This window comes from Ovis aries, chromosome 3, assembly GCF_016772045.2.
Source record: "Ovis aries strain OAR_USU_Benz2616 breed Rambouillet chromosome 3, ARS-UI_Ramb_v3.0, whole genome shotgun sequence".
In the NCBI taxonomy this organism is placed as follows: Eukaryota; Metazoa; Chordata; class Mammalia; order Artiodactyla; family Bovidae; genus Ovis; species Ovis aries.
In genome coordinates this window covers 135,064,981-135,082,385 of record NC_056056.1, presented here as the reverse complement: position 1 = coordinate 135,082,385, position 17,405 = coordinate 135,064,981, and the positions used below count along the sequence as shown (strand labels likewise).

The 17,405-nt window shown below is 39.6% G+C and overlaps 1 protein-coding gene across 15 annotated transcripts in view; it reads right to left on the bottom strand.

Annotated features, from left to right (window-relative positions):
• Positions 1-17,405, bottom strand: part of TFCP2 (transcription factor CP2) — a 48,932-nt gene that overhangs the window by 15,963 nt on the left and 15,564 nt on the right. For all 15 annotated transcript variants that reach the window (XM_042246720.2, XM_042246721.2, XM_042246722.2 and 12 more), the window contains one exon: positions 71-222. In XM_042246720.2, the coding sequence (XP_042102654.1) occupies positions 71-222 (152 nt within the window). The remainder of the gene's footprint in view (positions 1-70; positions 223-17,405) is intronic.

Sequence of the window (17,405 nt, the reverse complement as noted above, 5' to 3'; positions counted from 1 at the left end):
GTGTACCAAACTAAATATCACAAATCCAGTAGGTCTATAAATAATACTAATGAGTAAGACCACATCTAACCTTGATTGAGATATGTCAGAGTTTCATCATGGAGTTTCACTGCTGGAGAGGTGGCAGCACAAAGCACATATTGAAAAGGGAGAATTTTATTCTCATTATCTGGAGGCAAACTTGATTCTTCTTGCTTAAAAATGGGCAGTGCAAGGACATCACTGAAATAAAACAAATGCCTTACTTTAACATCTGACAATGGTGTAAGAGCAGATTTATACTGAAACCTTTAACTGCAATTTGCTTTCAAAAACCATAAACATTACTCACCATGAAGTTTCTTCCTAACCATCCAGTTCAGGTTACCTGTCGGGATATCCCTCTGACCCCAACAATGTGGGCAGTGACAGACATTCACTGCTAAAAATCACTTAAGTGTCCAAAGAGCGTTTCTAGGAATCACAGACAGGGGTTCCTAAAACGGCTCTGAAAATTGTATGCAGGGTTCCAAAATGTCAATTTAGGATGCTCAGTGATGTATTTGTTCTCAGAAAGGCACCAACTACAGTATTTTTATAACCACATCAGCTCATCTACTGTAAGGATTTAAACAAGAATCAAAATTCCAAGAAACCAAATGAGAGCACAAATCAATGACCAGTGCATATTTCAAGGTCAGCTCACACTCTATGGAATACAGCTAACATGGAGATATCCCCATTAGCAACCTCCTCCAAGAAAAAGCTTCTTATATTTCCATCAGTTTATCTAAACTTGCAAACACACATATCTGATGAATTCTAGTATGTTACTCCTTTACTTTGCCAACAAAGGTCTGTCTAGTCAAGGCTATGGTTTTTCCAGTGGTCATGTATGGATGTGAGAGTTGGACTATGAAGAAAGCTGAGCGCCGAAGAATTGATGCTTTTGACCTGTGGTGTTGGAGAAGACTCTTGAGAGTCCCTTGGACTGCAAGGAGATCCAACCAGTCCATTCTAAAGGAGATCAGTCCTGGGTGTTCATTGGAAGGACTGATGCTGAAGCTGAAACTCCAGTACTTTGGCCACCTCACGAAGAGTTGACTCACTGGAAAAGACCCTGATGCTGGGAGGGAATGGGGGCAGGAGGAGAAGGGGATGACAGAGGATGAGATGGCTGGATGCCATCACCAACTCGATGGACAGGAGTTGGGATAGACTCCAGGAGTTGGTGATAGACAGGGAGGCCTGGCATGCTGTGATGCATCGGGTCGCAAAGAGTCGGACATGACTGAGCAACTGAACTGAACTGCACTCCTTCTGATGTCCTAGTTAAACAGTACTGGACCAAGTTAGAAGTCCTGGGTTTCAGTCTCTAAAACCCTGGGGCAAATCTTAGGTAAGTTCTTTTGAGTGTTCATCGCTTCATCTATAAAATGGGAACCACATCTGCTGTCAAGAATAAATATATGAGGAAGTATTTCGGAAATAAGGGGCTAAAATGGGTGTAAAAGATTACCAATAATTTTCCCTCAGAACCTCTAGCCATGGTTAGTGAGAAAGAATATCCTGGGCCCTGGAGACCAACTGTTGTGATCAGCATTCAGTACAGATCAAACTTTAAAAGGATTTTAAGAGCTGAATCAAATTAAAGAGCATTTTCTATTATCTCAAGACATGCCACAAAATTCTCAAAATAAAATGTATTTTAATTTAAAGACTATGTACATATACTCACCAGGACAGCTAAAATGAAGAGGAAGAACCCAAGTACTGGCAAGGATGTAGAGCAACTAGAACTCTCATCCTTTGCCAGTAGGAATGTAAAATGATGCGACCACTTTAGAAAAATGGTAGGCAGTCTCTTAAAGGAGTAAACATGCACTGGCCCCTTGATCCAGCAATTCTACTCATAGGTATTCATCCAAGAGAAATGAAAGATTAAGAACAGCCAAAGACTTACACATAGATATCCACAGCATACAAGCAAAAACTGGAAAGAATCCAAATGTTCATAACTAAGAAAATGGATACATTAATACAAACTGCAGTACACTCATCCAATATACTACTCAGCAAACAAGGAATTCAACAAAATGGTTCGATCTCACAGATGTGATATTGAACCAAAGAAATCAGAAAAAAGAATATATCAATATAATGCATGATATATGATGTTCTAAAACAAGCAAAATTTAAAAGTACAGTGACTTCCTACCAGGGTAGGGATCAACTGTGAAGATATACCAGGGAACTTTCTAGAATATAAAAGTGTTCTATATTATGTTAGGTATATGGATTACATAGTTGTAAAGTACAGCTGAAATTCATTTTAACATATATAAATTTTACTAAAAAAAAAATTAGTAAGCAGAGAATGAGAAATGGTAGGGGCTTCCCAGGTGGTGCTGGTAGTAAAGAATCTATAAAAAAGTCGTAATATGTAATATTTAAAGCTGGAGGATATGTACAAGAGGATACGTACAAAATCATTATTTTCTTAATATATGTTTGAAATTTTCTATAATAAAGTTTTTTTTAATAGAAAAAATATGTATAGGCCACAGTGTACTTGCACATATAAGAGAAAGGTAAAAGATACATGGCATAAACAGTTGAAACTAAAAGGTTAGAGGTCAGGGATGCAGTGACTTAACAACATTCTCCACATTCAAAATGAAATACACTCAAACTTTTACCTATAATTTAAATATTATGTTTATATTACAAAAAAGAGATCAATATCAACTTTACTAAGCACATATGGAAAGATAATTCCTTATGTGTACCTATATCCCTCAGCAGCCTACATTATTCCCAAACATTAGATTATAAAATTATTACATTCAGGCAAAAACAATCATTTACAGAAAAATGACTATAGTCATGCAAATCACATAAACATCATAAGCCTTATTGGAATATAAAACAAGCAAGATCTAAGAATACACATAGTATAATAAAAATTTAATGGTCTAAATGCTAAAGAAAAAAAGGAGGGTTAGAAAAGAAAGAAATTTCTCTTTCAACTGACATCTAATGTTTAGCAAGGCTATATGCATTATGAGTTGAATCCAGGAAGCCAAGACGCAAACTAGTATTCATGAAACACAGGTTTCTTACAGCTAAAAAGAATTTAAAAGGCGAGAAAAACAAAGTGTGCTTTCCTTTTTCTCTGGTCTGGAGGTGTGTGTGCTTTGTCCACACCGTGGTGTTAAGGGTGGAGAAGGTAGGGAATCCTTTCTGTCCATACTAATGTCAGGTGAGATGTACTATGGTACCCTTGAGATCATAATATAAACCATAGAAGCACTGGGGTTTCTAGAAAAGTACTCTGTCCCAGTTCTTCTCAGGAAAATGAGGAAGCTACCACTGCTCCCACAGCAAACAGTATGGAAAATAAAGCAAAATTAAGAAACATGATGTCAGTCTTCAGAAGACTTAGCTGCCTTATCATTCCCAAATGCATCACCTGATGATTTCTTGGAAGATGACTGATGATTACCGAGAATCAAATCAAGGCCAATCAGATTTTCCAACATAACAACAGCTGAAACACTATGAAAGTAGGGTGGCTGCATTGTTTTGTTCTTCTCAAGTTATCAGTGCCTAGTAAGGTTAATATGTAACAACAGTTTCTAGTCTTCTCAATATAATGAATGTGGCATTACACCTAGCCCCTCGTGACTAAGCAAAGGGCTGTCAATTAAGGCTAGAATTCTAAAACTGCTACCCCTAAAATCAGCTCATAACAGTATAGCCAACCCAAGTACTCTCTCATTAGAGATTTTAAAATCTAAAATCCTTGAATATAATCACTCATGTCCTTGCCACACTGAGCTGCTTTTACTCTGCTGTGGGAGCAAGAATCCATTCAGCTCCACATTCTTAGAAGTGAAGGCTAAAGGTCACTGATAAACACAGCTCTAGGCCCCTGCTTATCCCACAACAACAACAATTCAGCAGGAAACAATTTTGAAATACAGAAGTCTGTTCCTTCTCTGATGTAAACTGAATGCAGCTTTGGAAAACCAACTCTAGTGAACTCTAAGTGGTTGTTACCAATTTAGCATTTTATTGTATTCTCTGCCTCATATACTTAATTCATTCCAGTGAAACATGAGCTGTTTAAAGGGAATAACTTCTCCTTGGTGTGTTGAAATACTTGTTGACATGATTTATATTTTTATTTGCCTGCATTCTCCAGAGTATTCCAGTCCTCATATATTTTGACCATTTTTGAATTTTCAACATTTCACAGTATCTCTGATTAAATGTAAGGATACAGAAACCTTACCTGTTCAAGTTGATTGCATATTAAAAATGTGTGCCACTAAGTAGAAAACCACTCCTGAGTATAGAGGCCTAGCAGAAAGCATCTGATTGGTAGCCACTGAGGAACAGAAACAGTATCAGGTATGATCTTTCCTGTTTGTAACTGGGATTCCATGAAGAGCTGCTTCATGGTCCCCTGAAGTATAAATTACCCTTTTGAGATAAGGCAGCCTCTGAATGTACTAGTGCACTCCTATAGTTTAACCTTCTCCCTCAGGCCTGCTGGTTCCTGAACCCTCTTCTAGATAGAGAGCCTGGAGCAAAGAGGTTTGATGAGCTTTACCTTGAGTGAACTCCGGGAGTTGGTGATGGACAGGGAGGCCCGGCGTGCTTCGATTCATGGGGTCGCAAAGAGTCGGACACGACTGAGCAACTGAACTGAACTGAACCTTGAGTAAGAAAGGTAAACAGAAAGGTGTCCATAGCAACTAAGGAAATTAGAAACTAACTTGGGACGATAAGATGCCAGGAACGTCTAACTTCCCTAATACTTTAGACTCCATCATGGTGAAAAGAACACATGAAAGAAAACATGCCAGTCTTCCTATGTTAGTTACAGCATGAAAGGACAAGAACCGAAAAGCCTATACACCCTACTCTGAGGTCAGCTTCAAAAGAAAAAAAGGTAAAAATAAATAAATAAATAAAAAGGGAGAAAGTATCCAGTGAATACCTGGCTATGACACTTTTAAAGAGGAGAGGACAGCAGAATGATTTCCTTGGATGTGTGGGAAGGATGGAAGGGCAGATAAGGGAGGACACCTGGCAGGGAGAGACGGCCCTGAAAGTTTTACTCTGAAGCCAGTGAGATGCCCTAACTACTGAGTAATGGTGAAATCAGCTAACTCTCTTGGGAAGAGCCCTCCGTCACAAGTGATAAAAGATGTCTGCTACCTGAACAACTGGTGAAAATTTTTCAACTAAAAAGCAGCATACATGGTAAAAAAAAAAAAAAAAAAAAAACCCTGCCTGGCTAGTTGTTTACCAGCCAGACAGCAGAAGAGGTAAGAATTATAATTCTGAATCTACGTTGACCAAGAAAGAGAAACTGATTGCAAAAGAGGAAGTGCTGGGAGCCTCAAATGAAAGCAACCAAGCCAGGTAAGCTGGAAGAATAAGGAACACAGTTAAGAGCAGGGTTCAAACAGTGAAGAAGACAGGACCCAAGCTCATGGTCTGAGACAAAAAAAAGTCCTCAAAAATGAAATCTGCCAATCCCATGCTATCTGAGATAGAGCGGAAAAAGAAGGGAGGTATCTACACAGAGTGGATGGAAAGCTCACCAATCAACACAGAATTAGGACATGCATAAGAAAAAAAAAATATATATATATATATAAAAGGGAAAAACTATTTTTTAAAAAGTGGCAACAATATATAAAAGGAACAAGCTTGAGTTGAAGCCCAGATTGTGCTGAGACCTGCAAAAAAAGGTAAGGGAAAGGCACAGGTCCACTTTTTGTTGTATATGACACATAATTAATATCAAAAAGAGACAGGAGAACATCTCGATCCCTGGTTTTCCTTCTGTCTTTTCTGTAAAGAAACACCACCTTAAGAATAGAAAAAGAAGACCAAATATGGGATTAATGGATCACAATACATAAAGAGACTATCAAAAGTGCCAGGAATGAAATTATATACCTGGATGAAACTGTATACCAGGAAAATTAGAGAATGAGAAGACGAGATCTGTAGGTGACACTCAGTATGTAAACTCAGACAAATCTCATGGTTCTAATAATGCCAAGCATCACATTAGCTTTTTATGTCTGTAGTAGCAACTTTCAACATGAAAAGAGAGTACATTCTTCACACCTTACACCACAGTGATCTGATATGAAATCCAAGGCAAGACTGCAGAAACAGTTATTAAAGGAACGCCCAACTGTTCAGTCGTGTCCGACTCTTTGAGACCCCAGGGACTGCAGCCTGCCAGGCTCCTCTATCCATGAGATTTGCCTGGCAAGAATACTGGAGTGGGTTGCCATTTCCTCATCCAGGAGATCTTCCAAACCCAGGGACCGAACCTGCATCTCCTACACTGCAAGTAGGACTGTGTGCCGCTGAGGCACCAGGGAAGCCCGTTAAAAGAATAGTTTATGAGTGTCCAGGCAGGGCACCAAACATCACCAGAAACCATAACCAAACTATCTCAGTTTCCTTTTTAAACGTGGCTGGACAAAGGAATGCTATAAACATAAATATTTCTGGATTTCAGCAATGTATAAAATAGTCTCTTGAGATCTTTGTTGAAGGTGAAAAATATGAATTCTGTAAGTTAAGTGGTTAAGATAATTATTATATGCAAACTGCACCTACAGTAAGTCTTGAAGAAGGTTTAGTGATACTCCATCAGACCTCAGGGAAACCTGTCCTCTGCAACATTTTTTATAAATAAATGACTTGGATGATGATCAAATATGCAAATGACAGGAATCTGGGATGGGAAAGCAATATCATATGTGATAAAATCAACTTTTAAAGTAATCCTAAGTGGCTGGAATAGAAGGCTATTCTAACAGGATAAACTAACAGGATATCTAAACTTTAATAAGGATAAATCTAACAGGATAAACTTTAATAAGGATAAAGTCATGCACTTAGAATTAACATCAACAAAAGGGCTCAATATATGTGAGAAAGACTAGGACTTGAAAAAATCTATTTCAGTGAGACAAAATGTGCTATGGCTGCCCCTATGCTGATAATCATGTTTCATTAAAAGTAAAGTCTGAGGAGGGAAATGGCCTCTTCTCTACGCAAACTGCCTACACTTGAGAACTGTACTTAGCTCTGAATGTGGAACTTTAAAAAGATTTTTAAAATCTAAGGAAATAGATGAGAATAAATGAGGGGATCTAACATTATGTTGTTTGAAGAGTAAGTCAAGACAATGATATTTGAAGCAAAGAAGTCTTGTTAGGTCTACTGAGAGATTCAATGATCAGTTTAGGACTGATCAGTTCAGAGTTGCCCTTATTTTAAACATTAAATTAAGCCAATCAAAAATAAATCACAAAGTCAATTAAATGGTTTTATTATTCTAAAAGGATGAAATGTCTTGAGCCTGCTCAAGTTATAGAAGCTGACTGGGATAGGCCTAGAAAGGCTATGTGTTATTAGAAAAGGCTATGCAGCATATAGTGCCCTCTAGAAGAAGAAACATCACAGGTTCACTGCGATTAGAGTCCAAAGCATATCACTCTGTATCACCTGTTACAGAAAGCAATGACCAAATGATAACTATAAAGCCTGTATACTGGCTAGACCAACTGGCTTATAAACCTTCCTACATATTTTTATAATTTTTCATTTTTACCTTTGTGTATTTTTCATTTTTACCTTTGTGTATTTTTTCATTTTTACCTTTGTGTATTTGCCATGACAAAACAAGTACTACACAAATCATAATAAAGGCAGAGATAACATCAAGGCATGCTAAATTTTCCTTATAACACATCCCAAGACTCATCAGTCTAGTTTTCCCTAACATAGATGATTCCTAAAAATTATATTCTTGGTAAAAGTCATAAAAAGAGTTTCAATTCTTAAACAAAATCTACACTTTCTTTTGGCCAAAGATGATTCTAATGAATTCTACTTGGAACACACTCTTCTACCGCTAAACTATGTATGAACTAGCTAGCAAGTAGAACATGTTTCCTGAAGTATTGATAACTCCCTCTTTAAAAAGAAAACTTCAATCATTCATTCAAATATTTATTGAGTATCTACTAGCGTCAGACAGACTATTCTAAGTACTAAAAACTACATATCAACTTTTAAAATAAAATTATTTTTCTTCTTTCCTATTTTTTTCTCTCTTTTGGACTTTTATGTTTCAGTGCTAAGTCGCTTCAGTCTGACTCTGCAACCCTGCGGACTGTATGTAGCCGGCCAGGCCCCTCTGTCCATGGGATTCTTCAGGCAAGCAAACTGGAGTGGGTTGCCATGCCCTCCTCTGGGGGATCTTCCTGACCCAGGGATCAAACGTACATCTCTTTTGTCTCTTGCATTGGCAGGTGGGCTCTTTACCACTAGTGCCACCTGGGAAGCCCAAAAGCAGTCAATAAATGGTATCTCTTTTGTTGTTCTTGTTGTGCAGATGTTAAGTAGTGTCCAACTCTTTGCCATCCCATGAACTACAGCATGCCAGGCTTCCTTGTCCTTTCCTATCTCCCTGAGTTTGCACAAACTCATGTCCATGCCATCCAACCATCTCATCCTCTGTTGCCCCTTCTCTTCTCTTGCCCTCAATCTTTCCCAGTATTAGGGTCTTTTCCAAGGAGCTGGTTCTTCGCATCAGGTGGCCAAAGTATTAGAGCTTCAGCTTTAGCATCAGTCCTTCCAATGAATATTCAAGACTGACTTCCTTTAGGACTGACTGGTTTAGATCTCCTTGCAGTCCAAGGGACTCTCGAGTCTTCTCCAGCACCATAGTTCGAAAGCAGCAATTCTTCAGCACTCAGCCTTCTTTATGGTACAATTCTCACGTCCATACATCACTAATGGAAAAACTATAGTTTTGACTATATAGACCTTTGTCGATAAAGTGATATTGCTGCTTTTTAATATGCTATCTAGTCTGTCATTGCTTTTCTTCCAAGGAGGAAAGAGAAAACGAAAGTGTTAGTTGCTCAGTCGGGTCCAAGTCTTTGTGACCCCATGGACTGTAGCCTGCCAGGCTCATCTGTCCATGGGATTTTCCAGGCAAGCATATTGGAGTGGGCTGCCATTCCCTTCTCCAGGGGATCTTCCTGACCCAGAGATCAAACCTGGGTCTCCCACACTGCAGGCAGATTCTTTAACATCTGAGCCACCAGGGAGGCTCATGAGGAAGGGTCTTTTAATTTCCCTGGCTGCAGTCACCATCTGCAGTGATTCTGGAGCCCAAGAAAATGAAATCTGACAGTATCCACTTTTCCCCATCTATCTGCCATGAAGTGACAGGACTGGATGCCATGATCTTAGTTTTCTCAATGTTGAGTTTTAAGCCAGCTTTTTCACTCTCCTCTTTCACCTTCATCAAGAGGCCCTTTAGTTCCTCTGCACTTTCTGCCATTAAAGTGCTATCTGCTTATCTGAGGTTGTTATTTCTCCTGGCAACCTTGATTCCAGTTTGTGAGTCATCCAGCCCAGCATTTTGTATGATGTATTCTGCAAATAAGTTAAATACACAGGATGACAATATACAACCTTGACGAGTAATACTGCTTTCCCAATTTTGAACCAGTCTGTTGTTCCAGTCCAGTTCTAACTATTGCTTCTAGTTCTGCATACAGGTTTCTCAGGAGGCAGATAAGGTGGTCTGGTATTCCCATCTCTTCAAGAATATTCCACAGTTTGTTGTGATCCACACAGTCAAAATCTTCAGCGTAGTCAATGGAGCAGAAGCAGATTTTTTTTGTAATTGCTTTGCTTTTTCTATGATCCAGTAGATGTTGGCAATTTGATCTCTGGTTCCTCTACCTTTTCTAAATCCAGCTTGTACATTTGGAAGTTCTCAGTTCAAGTACTGCTGAAGCCTCGCTTGAAGATTTTGAGCATAATCTTGCTAGCATGTGAAATGAGTGCAACTGTGTACAGTAATTTGAATTTTCTTTGGCATTGCCTTTCTTTGGAATTGGAATGAAAACTGACCTTTACCAGTCCCATGGCCACTGCTGAGTTTTCCAAATTTGCTGGAAAACTAATTAGTAATTTTTCTAACATAAAATTTACCACATTATTCCCCATTCTGTACTCACTTTTCCCTAAGCAGTCTACAACTTATTACGTTCTTTTCATTTATATCTCACTTTTAGCTAAACAGTGGCTAGACAGTTCCTATCTAACTGTAACAGGGCAATTGCTGAAACAGAGTTTGGTGAAAAAAATGAAAATAAGTAAAATCTAAATAACCCAAGTGTAGCCTTCAGTTTTATAAACCAGTAAAATTGGATGAGATCTCATAATTAGGCTGCTAAATGTCCCTTTGGTAACTTATCTCCCAAAATGGTCTCTGATGATGGGTATCTCTGGGTATTCACACCCTTCAGAGGCTTCCTTACACCTTGAATCTGGGCTAGTAATTTGCTCTAACATAGGCAATGTATATATAATGAAATGTATATACAATGCAATGTATATACAATGTATAACGAAACAGCTGTGTACCAGCTCTGGCTTAGGAGCCAATCTTTAAGAAAGACTGTCAGCTTTCATTTTTGTGCTTTGGGGAACCCTGAATCGCCAGGTAAGAAGTCTACCAGATTTCCCTGGCGGTACAGTGGGTAAGAATCCGCCTGCCTGCCCATGGAGGAGACAGAGGTTCGATCCCTGGTCCAGGAAGATTCCACGCGCCATGGACTATTAATAAGCCCATGTGCCACAACTACTGAGCCCGCGCCCTAGAGCCCTGGAGCCTCAGCTACTGAGCACACCTGCCCGAGAGCCCATGCTGCCACAGAGAAACCCGTTTATTACAACGGAGAGTAGCCCCCATTCAGCACGACTAGAGAAAGCCCACAGCAAGGCAGACCCAGCACAACCAACAAATAAACCAGAAGTCTGCCTTCCTTGCTTTTATTTATTGGTTATACGAGGTCTACATAAGAAGTATGCCTACCCTGCTGGACTGCCCTTGTAGCTCAGTGAGTACAGAATCTACCTCCAATGCAGGAGACCCAGGTTCAATTCCTGGGTCGGGAAGATCCCCTGGAGGAGGAAATGGAACCCCACGCCAGTATTCTTGCCTGGAGAATCCCATGGACAGAGGTACCTGGCTGGCTACAGTCCACTGGGTCGCAAGAGTCGGACACAACTCAGTGACTAAACCACCACCACCATCCTGCTGGAGAGATCACAGGGAGTGGCTAGTGGAGAGAGAGGCCCTGAGGCTACGTATGGAGCCGGGTGCAGGGGTGGGGGTGTAGGATGCGGTAGTGGTGGGGGTAATGCAGCCATCCCAGGGTCCCACAGAGCCTAGCATTAGACTGTGATGTTCCAGCCCAGGCCCCTAGATGACCACAGAACCTCAGCTGACACCACACGAGGCAGATCTGCACAATCAACCCTCAGATCCCTGAGAAGTCATAAATTGTTTCAAATCACTCCATCTGGGGAGTGGTTTGTTAGGCAATAAGACAAAGAAAGGAACAGGCCCTTGTTCCAATGTTTCTAAAGAATTCTTTACAATAAAACTTCATAGTAGTGGTGGTTATATACAGGAAGATATTAAATCAACCTTTCTTAGAATAGCTCTATTTAAAAAACAACTCTCATCTAACTGCTTGAAAATGAAAGTGAAAGTGAAGTTACTCAGTCGTGTCCGACTCTTTGCGACCCCATAGACTCCTCCATCCATGGGATTCTCCAGGCAAGGATACTGGAGTGGGTTGCCATTTAAATACTATATTATCTACTTTAATAAACAAACTAAATTAAATTTGTTTAGTTAAACAAATACCCACAGAGAGTAAACAGATCGTACTCAACAAAAAATCATTCTTCTTTGAGCTCATCCTTATTGGGTCACTTTTGGCCCTCTCACTCTCTCTCATTTTTTAACTCATATAGTACATAACTCTCCAATGTAAAGCAACTAAGGATGCTGCTAAATCTAACAGCCAACATATTCACACTGAAGATACCTTAAAAATTGTGGTCCAAATCTTGCTTTGTAAGTCAGAAAAAAATATTGGAAATATAAGATAGTTTTCAAGTCATCTTCTGTCACATTTGTAGACTACATTACTAAATCAAGATCTGTACGGAAGGCACATGAACATCACTAGCTCTCAACCTTAGCTGAATATTAAGAATCTCCTGGGGAGCTTTTAAAACTCCCTTCCAGGCCATATCCCATGCCAGCTAAATCTGAACTGGTGGGGGAGAGTTTGGTGAGTTTAACTACTTAGGGCCGAGTCTAAGCCAAAAAAGGGTTTGATCTCAGTGTCATCTAGGATGACCAACTTTCTGCACCAAGACTTGACTTTACAGAGGACCTCAGCAAGCCATCTTGAAACATCAGCACTAAGGGTAAGGGAGTTTGTTCAGATTTGTGCAAATCCATCACCACTACTGGAGAGAAAGCACTCACCTTGACACTGAATTAGTACATTTCTTTAAAACTTTTTTTTTTCCTTCATTTATTCAGCCAATAGTCTTTGACTCAGCTGGTAAAGAATCTGCCTGCAATGCGGGAGATCTGGGTTTGATCCCTGGGCTGAGAAGATCCCCTGAAGAAGGGAAAGGCTACTCACTCCAGTATTCTGGCCAGGAGAATCCCACGGACTGTATAGTCCATGGGGTCACAAAGAGTCGGACACAACTGAGCAACTTTCACTAGTCTTTGAACACCTACTATGTTCTGGGCCCTCTTTTAGGTGGAAGAGATAGTAATAAACACAATATAGATAAGATCCTCTTACAGAGCAAAAAGCATCATTATCATCTAAATTTCTCTTTCTGCACATGAACAATCCTACTGTTCTACAAACAACTACTGTTTTTCTACATTCCAGTTCATTGCCCAAGTATGACTAATACTTGAGGAAGCATAAATGAATTATTTAAAAATAAAGATTATATAACTCAAAGGGGCCTACTACATTTACAGTAGGTGTTTTATATACAATTCTGCCCTCGGTAGCTTAACTCTACGCTTCTGGAACTTCAAATCTGAACTTCAAACCTGGAACAGAGACTGTTCAGTGTGACCTCAAAACACAAGTGAGCTAGATAAATCCACCACAAGTGGATTTTATGCTGATGCTGTCTGTGAAAGAGAGATCGATCATCCAACAGGCTTTCTTTACGAATAGTGTTTCTAGAACTTTTTTCCCAGATCTCAGTACTGGGCTTAAGGTTCCTTAAGCGCTTTAAGAATTGCTTCTGGGAATAAACCATTCTTCAGCACAGTTAGGAGAGATCAGAGATTTGAATTGTTGTCATTTATCAAGTACATCTCAAAGTTTCCCCCCAAATGAAGCTAATTTCTTTTCTCCCTCCAAATCTTTGAATTTCCCTCATTTCTACTTTGCTATACATTTCTATTTGCCAATTACCATTTATTTCCTTCTTTAGCAATGTGTTATCTTCCTTTAACTTAGTCACTAAAAACTTCTTATTTCAAATCTGTCTAGAAGCTTTACTTATTTTTAGAAGCTGAAAAGAATCTGACCAAAATCAGAATCAAATTTACTTTCAGGGAGCTTGTAAGATATTAAAAGTTTAATCAAAGAAATCAGAATCAGCAAAGCCCTACCTCAGGAGATTTGCCAGATATAGCCCTGCTTTCTCAGTTTTTTTCCTACATTACAGGATTAGCTCTTACAGCCTACAAATCTCATTAAAACACTGCTAATTGAAAACATCACCTGTGGCATCATTAGTACCAGGCTCTTTTATTAAATTTCTGAAATCACTGACTCTTCCCATTTAGGTGATGAATGACAACCATGGGTTACATATTCCAGAGAATCTGGCAGTTTTGACATAAAAAATAGAGCTCCACTTTCAGTACTCAAAGATCTGATATCCAGCATTACATTATGGCCCACCTGTGAAGACCTTTTTGTTTGTTTTCCTGTGACTAAGGGAAACCACACTCAGCCCCTTATACTGCCAAACTTCAAAGCATCTTTTCAGGTCCCAAATGTCTCCCAGTTCTTTTGATTTTCTTGTTTGCATGCAGTTAGACTTGCCTCCCTTTTCATTAGCAAGCGTCACTCACCACTGCTGGGGTTCTTATTCCTTGCCCATGCCATTCCCACTACCAAGCCTAGCTAGTCCCCCACTCCTCTCTGCAGTGAAAGACAGGCATTCTCCTGTTTGTTAATGCTTTAACCACTAATAACTTTGGGGGAAATCCTAAAAGTATCAGAATACTTATCCTACAAAATGGCCAAAAGACTTTAGCTACCTCTCTCCCCTTTATGCTTACAGTGGCAGGGCTTATGAAAAGCTCTCTGCCTTATCCTTCAGACCACACCTTTGATGAAGGTCTTTTCTTCTAAAAGGGCCACATACTCCCTGGAAATGTCCCAAGTTAGGCCTGATGATGCAAATGAAGCAGAACTGCTTTTGCTCCCTTTCTTTTATAGACAGACAGCAGATAGGTAAGTATGTAGATAGATGGATACACAACATGATCGACAGAGAATTAAACTGCAGTTCTAAGGCTATGCAGAACAGAAGACACCCAGTTCACTAAGGCTCAATCCTTTTCAGGAACAATACCTAGCTTTTTATCACGATCCCCCAATCTACAGTCAAGAGTAACCTTTAAAAATGTGAATCTAAAATGTCACTACTCTGTTTACAATGCTTGGGAGGCTTCCCACTGAAATGTTGATAAAACACTAGCTCAACAGGGCACTCAAGGCCCTTCCAAACTGGATCCAGCTTACTTGTTCAGTTTCATCTCTCATTATACTTCTCATCTCTCTTTTCCCTCTTCTAACAATTCCAGCTGACAAAATATAGCTCCTTTCCCTTGCTCTAACTCCACTACCACCACTGGTTTTTTACATGTCAATTAGCATTTATCCACACAAGGAGCAACTGTGTCCCTCTCCTTATCTGCCAGTTGAAGAAACTGATCAAGTAATTTGAAATGTTAAAAAAAATTTGCCCATGGTTAAATGGCTAGAAAATAGCAAATATAAATCTAAGTCTATTCATCCATTCATTCAATAGTTTGTGAGCATTTTAGGCCTGGCACCCTTTCAGGCAGCAAAGAAATAGTAAACAAATTTTATCCAAGTTTTATCCTTCTTTATTATTACTCAATGCCTGGCATAAAGTTGCATTTGTTTAAAACATTCCTGAGGAAAATGTAATCAATTCAGTGATCCAAAGATATTTCTTAAGGTGATGCACACCAGCACTCTACACATGGCTATTTGTGCAAGTCATACTAATAGAATGATAGTATCAATGAACTGATTTCACTAAAAGTACTCAGGGCTTTTACAACAGTTGATTCCTCTGTCCATAAACTAAACTTCCAGACTGTTTTGCATCATTCAGGTCTCTGCTATACTGTCACATCCACAGAGAAACATTCGTGGTCATTCTACCTAAATAGATTCTATGCATTTCCATCAAGGCACTTCCTTGTCTGTCTATCTACTTACCTACTATATACCTATTTACTACTCCTCCCATAAGAATGCAAGCTCCAAGAGTGCAAAGACCTCATTTGTTTTGTCACCCTAGTATTAACAAGGCCTGGCCATAGTAGGTACTCAATAAATATTGTTTAAACGAGTACCACAACAATAATAATAGGAATAGTAATAATCGCATTAGAAAATCCAGGTCTTTATAATTTAGGCTACTCAGCAAACATGACGGGGATGAATAGTCCAGAAAATGCTTCTATCATTTATTATGAAATCGCTATCGACAGGCGTCCCTGGTGGCTCAGCAGTAAGAATCCAGCTGCCAATGCAGAAGACACAGGTTTGATCCCAGGTCCAGGAAGACCCCGCAAGCTGCAGAGTGAACTAAACCACAACGGCCGAGTCTGTGCTCTAGAGCTCTGGGACTGCAAGTACCGAGCCCTCGGGCTGCAACCACTGGAGCCCGTGCGCCCTAGAGCCTGTGCTCAGCAGCTAGAGGCGCAGCAGCGGGAATGAGACGCCCGTGCACGGCAACCAGAGCAGCGACCACTCTCGGCAACTAGAGGAAAGCCTGCACAGCAACAAAGACCCAGCACAGCCGATAAATACATACAAATTAAAAAAAGCTGTCGAGCACTTGGCTGGCTATCACTCCTGCAAAGAGTTTCTGTGTATTTCCATGTTACTTACAATTGCCTCTCCACACACAATTTTACTAATCAAATCTCTCATGCAATATTTCTAAGCATCTTTTAAACAACCAAATCTACAAACCTACTTACTCATGAAACCATCTTCTTTTTTGCTCCTGATACAATGAAGGCAAAATTCTTTCTGCTGGAAAAGGCTAATCCTTACCCATGGAGTTAGAATCCACATGTTCCTAATTCCTAAGAACGTTATTCCCTTGACTGTCCCCATGCATGTACCATCAATCACCTTTTATTGGATTATAACCATTAGCACATACTCATGTTTGACTAGCTCTCATTCATAAAGTTCCCTCATCTCCCTTCAACTACTACTACGCTTCTCTGTACCTTTCACAACTAAAATTATCTATATATACTCAGTGTCCATTTTCTCATCTCTGATTCTTTCCTCAAACCACGACAGGTAAGCTTTCACTCCTCATAAAAAGTGACTGTGGTGGTCACTGATGACTTCCATGTAGCCAAACTCAACGGTCACTTCTCTGGGCTCATTTTACTTCAACCTTCAGCAGGATTCAACAGAGATCTGACTCCTACAGTGGCTACTCTCCTCGCTGGCCTCCTAATTTTCTTCCCACCTCACCAGCAATGCCTCCTCAACTGCCTTGTAGCAACCCTTCCTCCATAAAACTTCAGGATGTGATTTTGGCTCTTTTCTTTCTACACTCCCAGGTGATCTCATTAATTCCCATATATTTAAATATCACAGTAATCTGATGACTCCCAAGCACACCTAGTTCCAGACTTCTGTTTTGAACTCCAGATCCCCTATTTAAATATCTATCTAATATTGCCTCTTTGATGTCTCTCCTGGATATCAAATGAACCAGGTCCAAATGCGAACTTTCGATCTTCCTCCAAACCTTCCCAACCTACCATTCCACCCCCTATTCCTCCTTGTACCAGACGGCAAATGATTCATCCAAATGCTCAAACTAGAACACTTGAAGGCATCCTAGATCGGTACTTTTTCCCTTATCTTCATGCCCATTAACAAGTCCTATCAATTTTTCTCTGTAAAATGTATCTTAAGTTCATCTTCTCTTCAGTGGAGTACAAGAATTAAGAAGACAGGCTCTGAAGTTAGACACTAGAATTTAAATCAAAGCAATAATAACAGTTAGCATTTATTGAGCATTTACTGCTCGCCTAACATTGTTTTAATTATTTTACATGTCTTAATTTTTTTAATGTTCATAAGAACCTCATGAGGTAGGTACTATTATTATTTCTATTTTAAATCATAGCAACAGAGCTTAAGTAACTT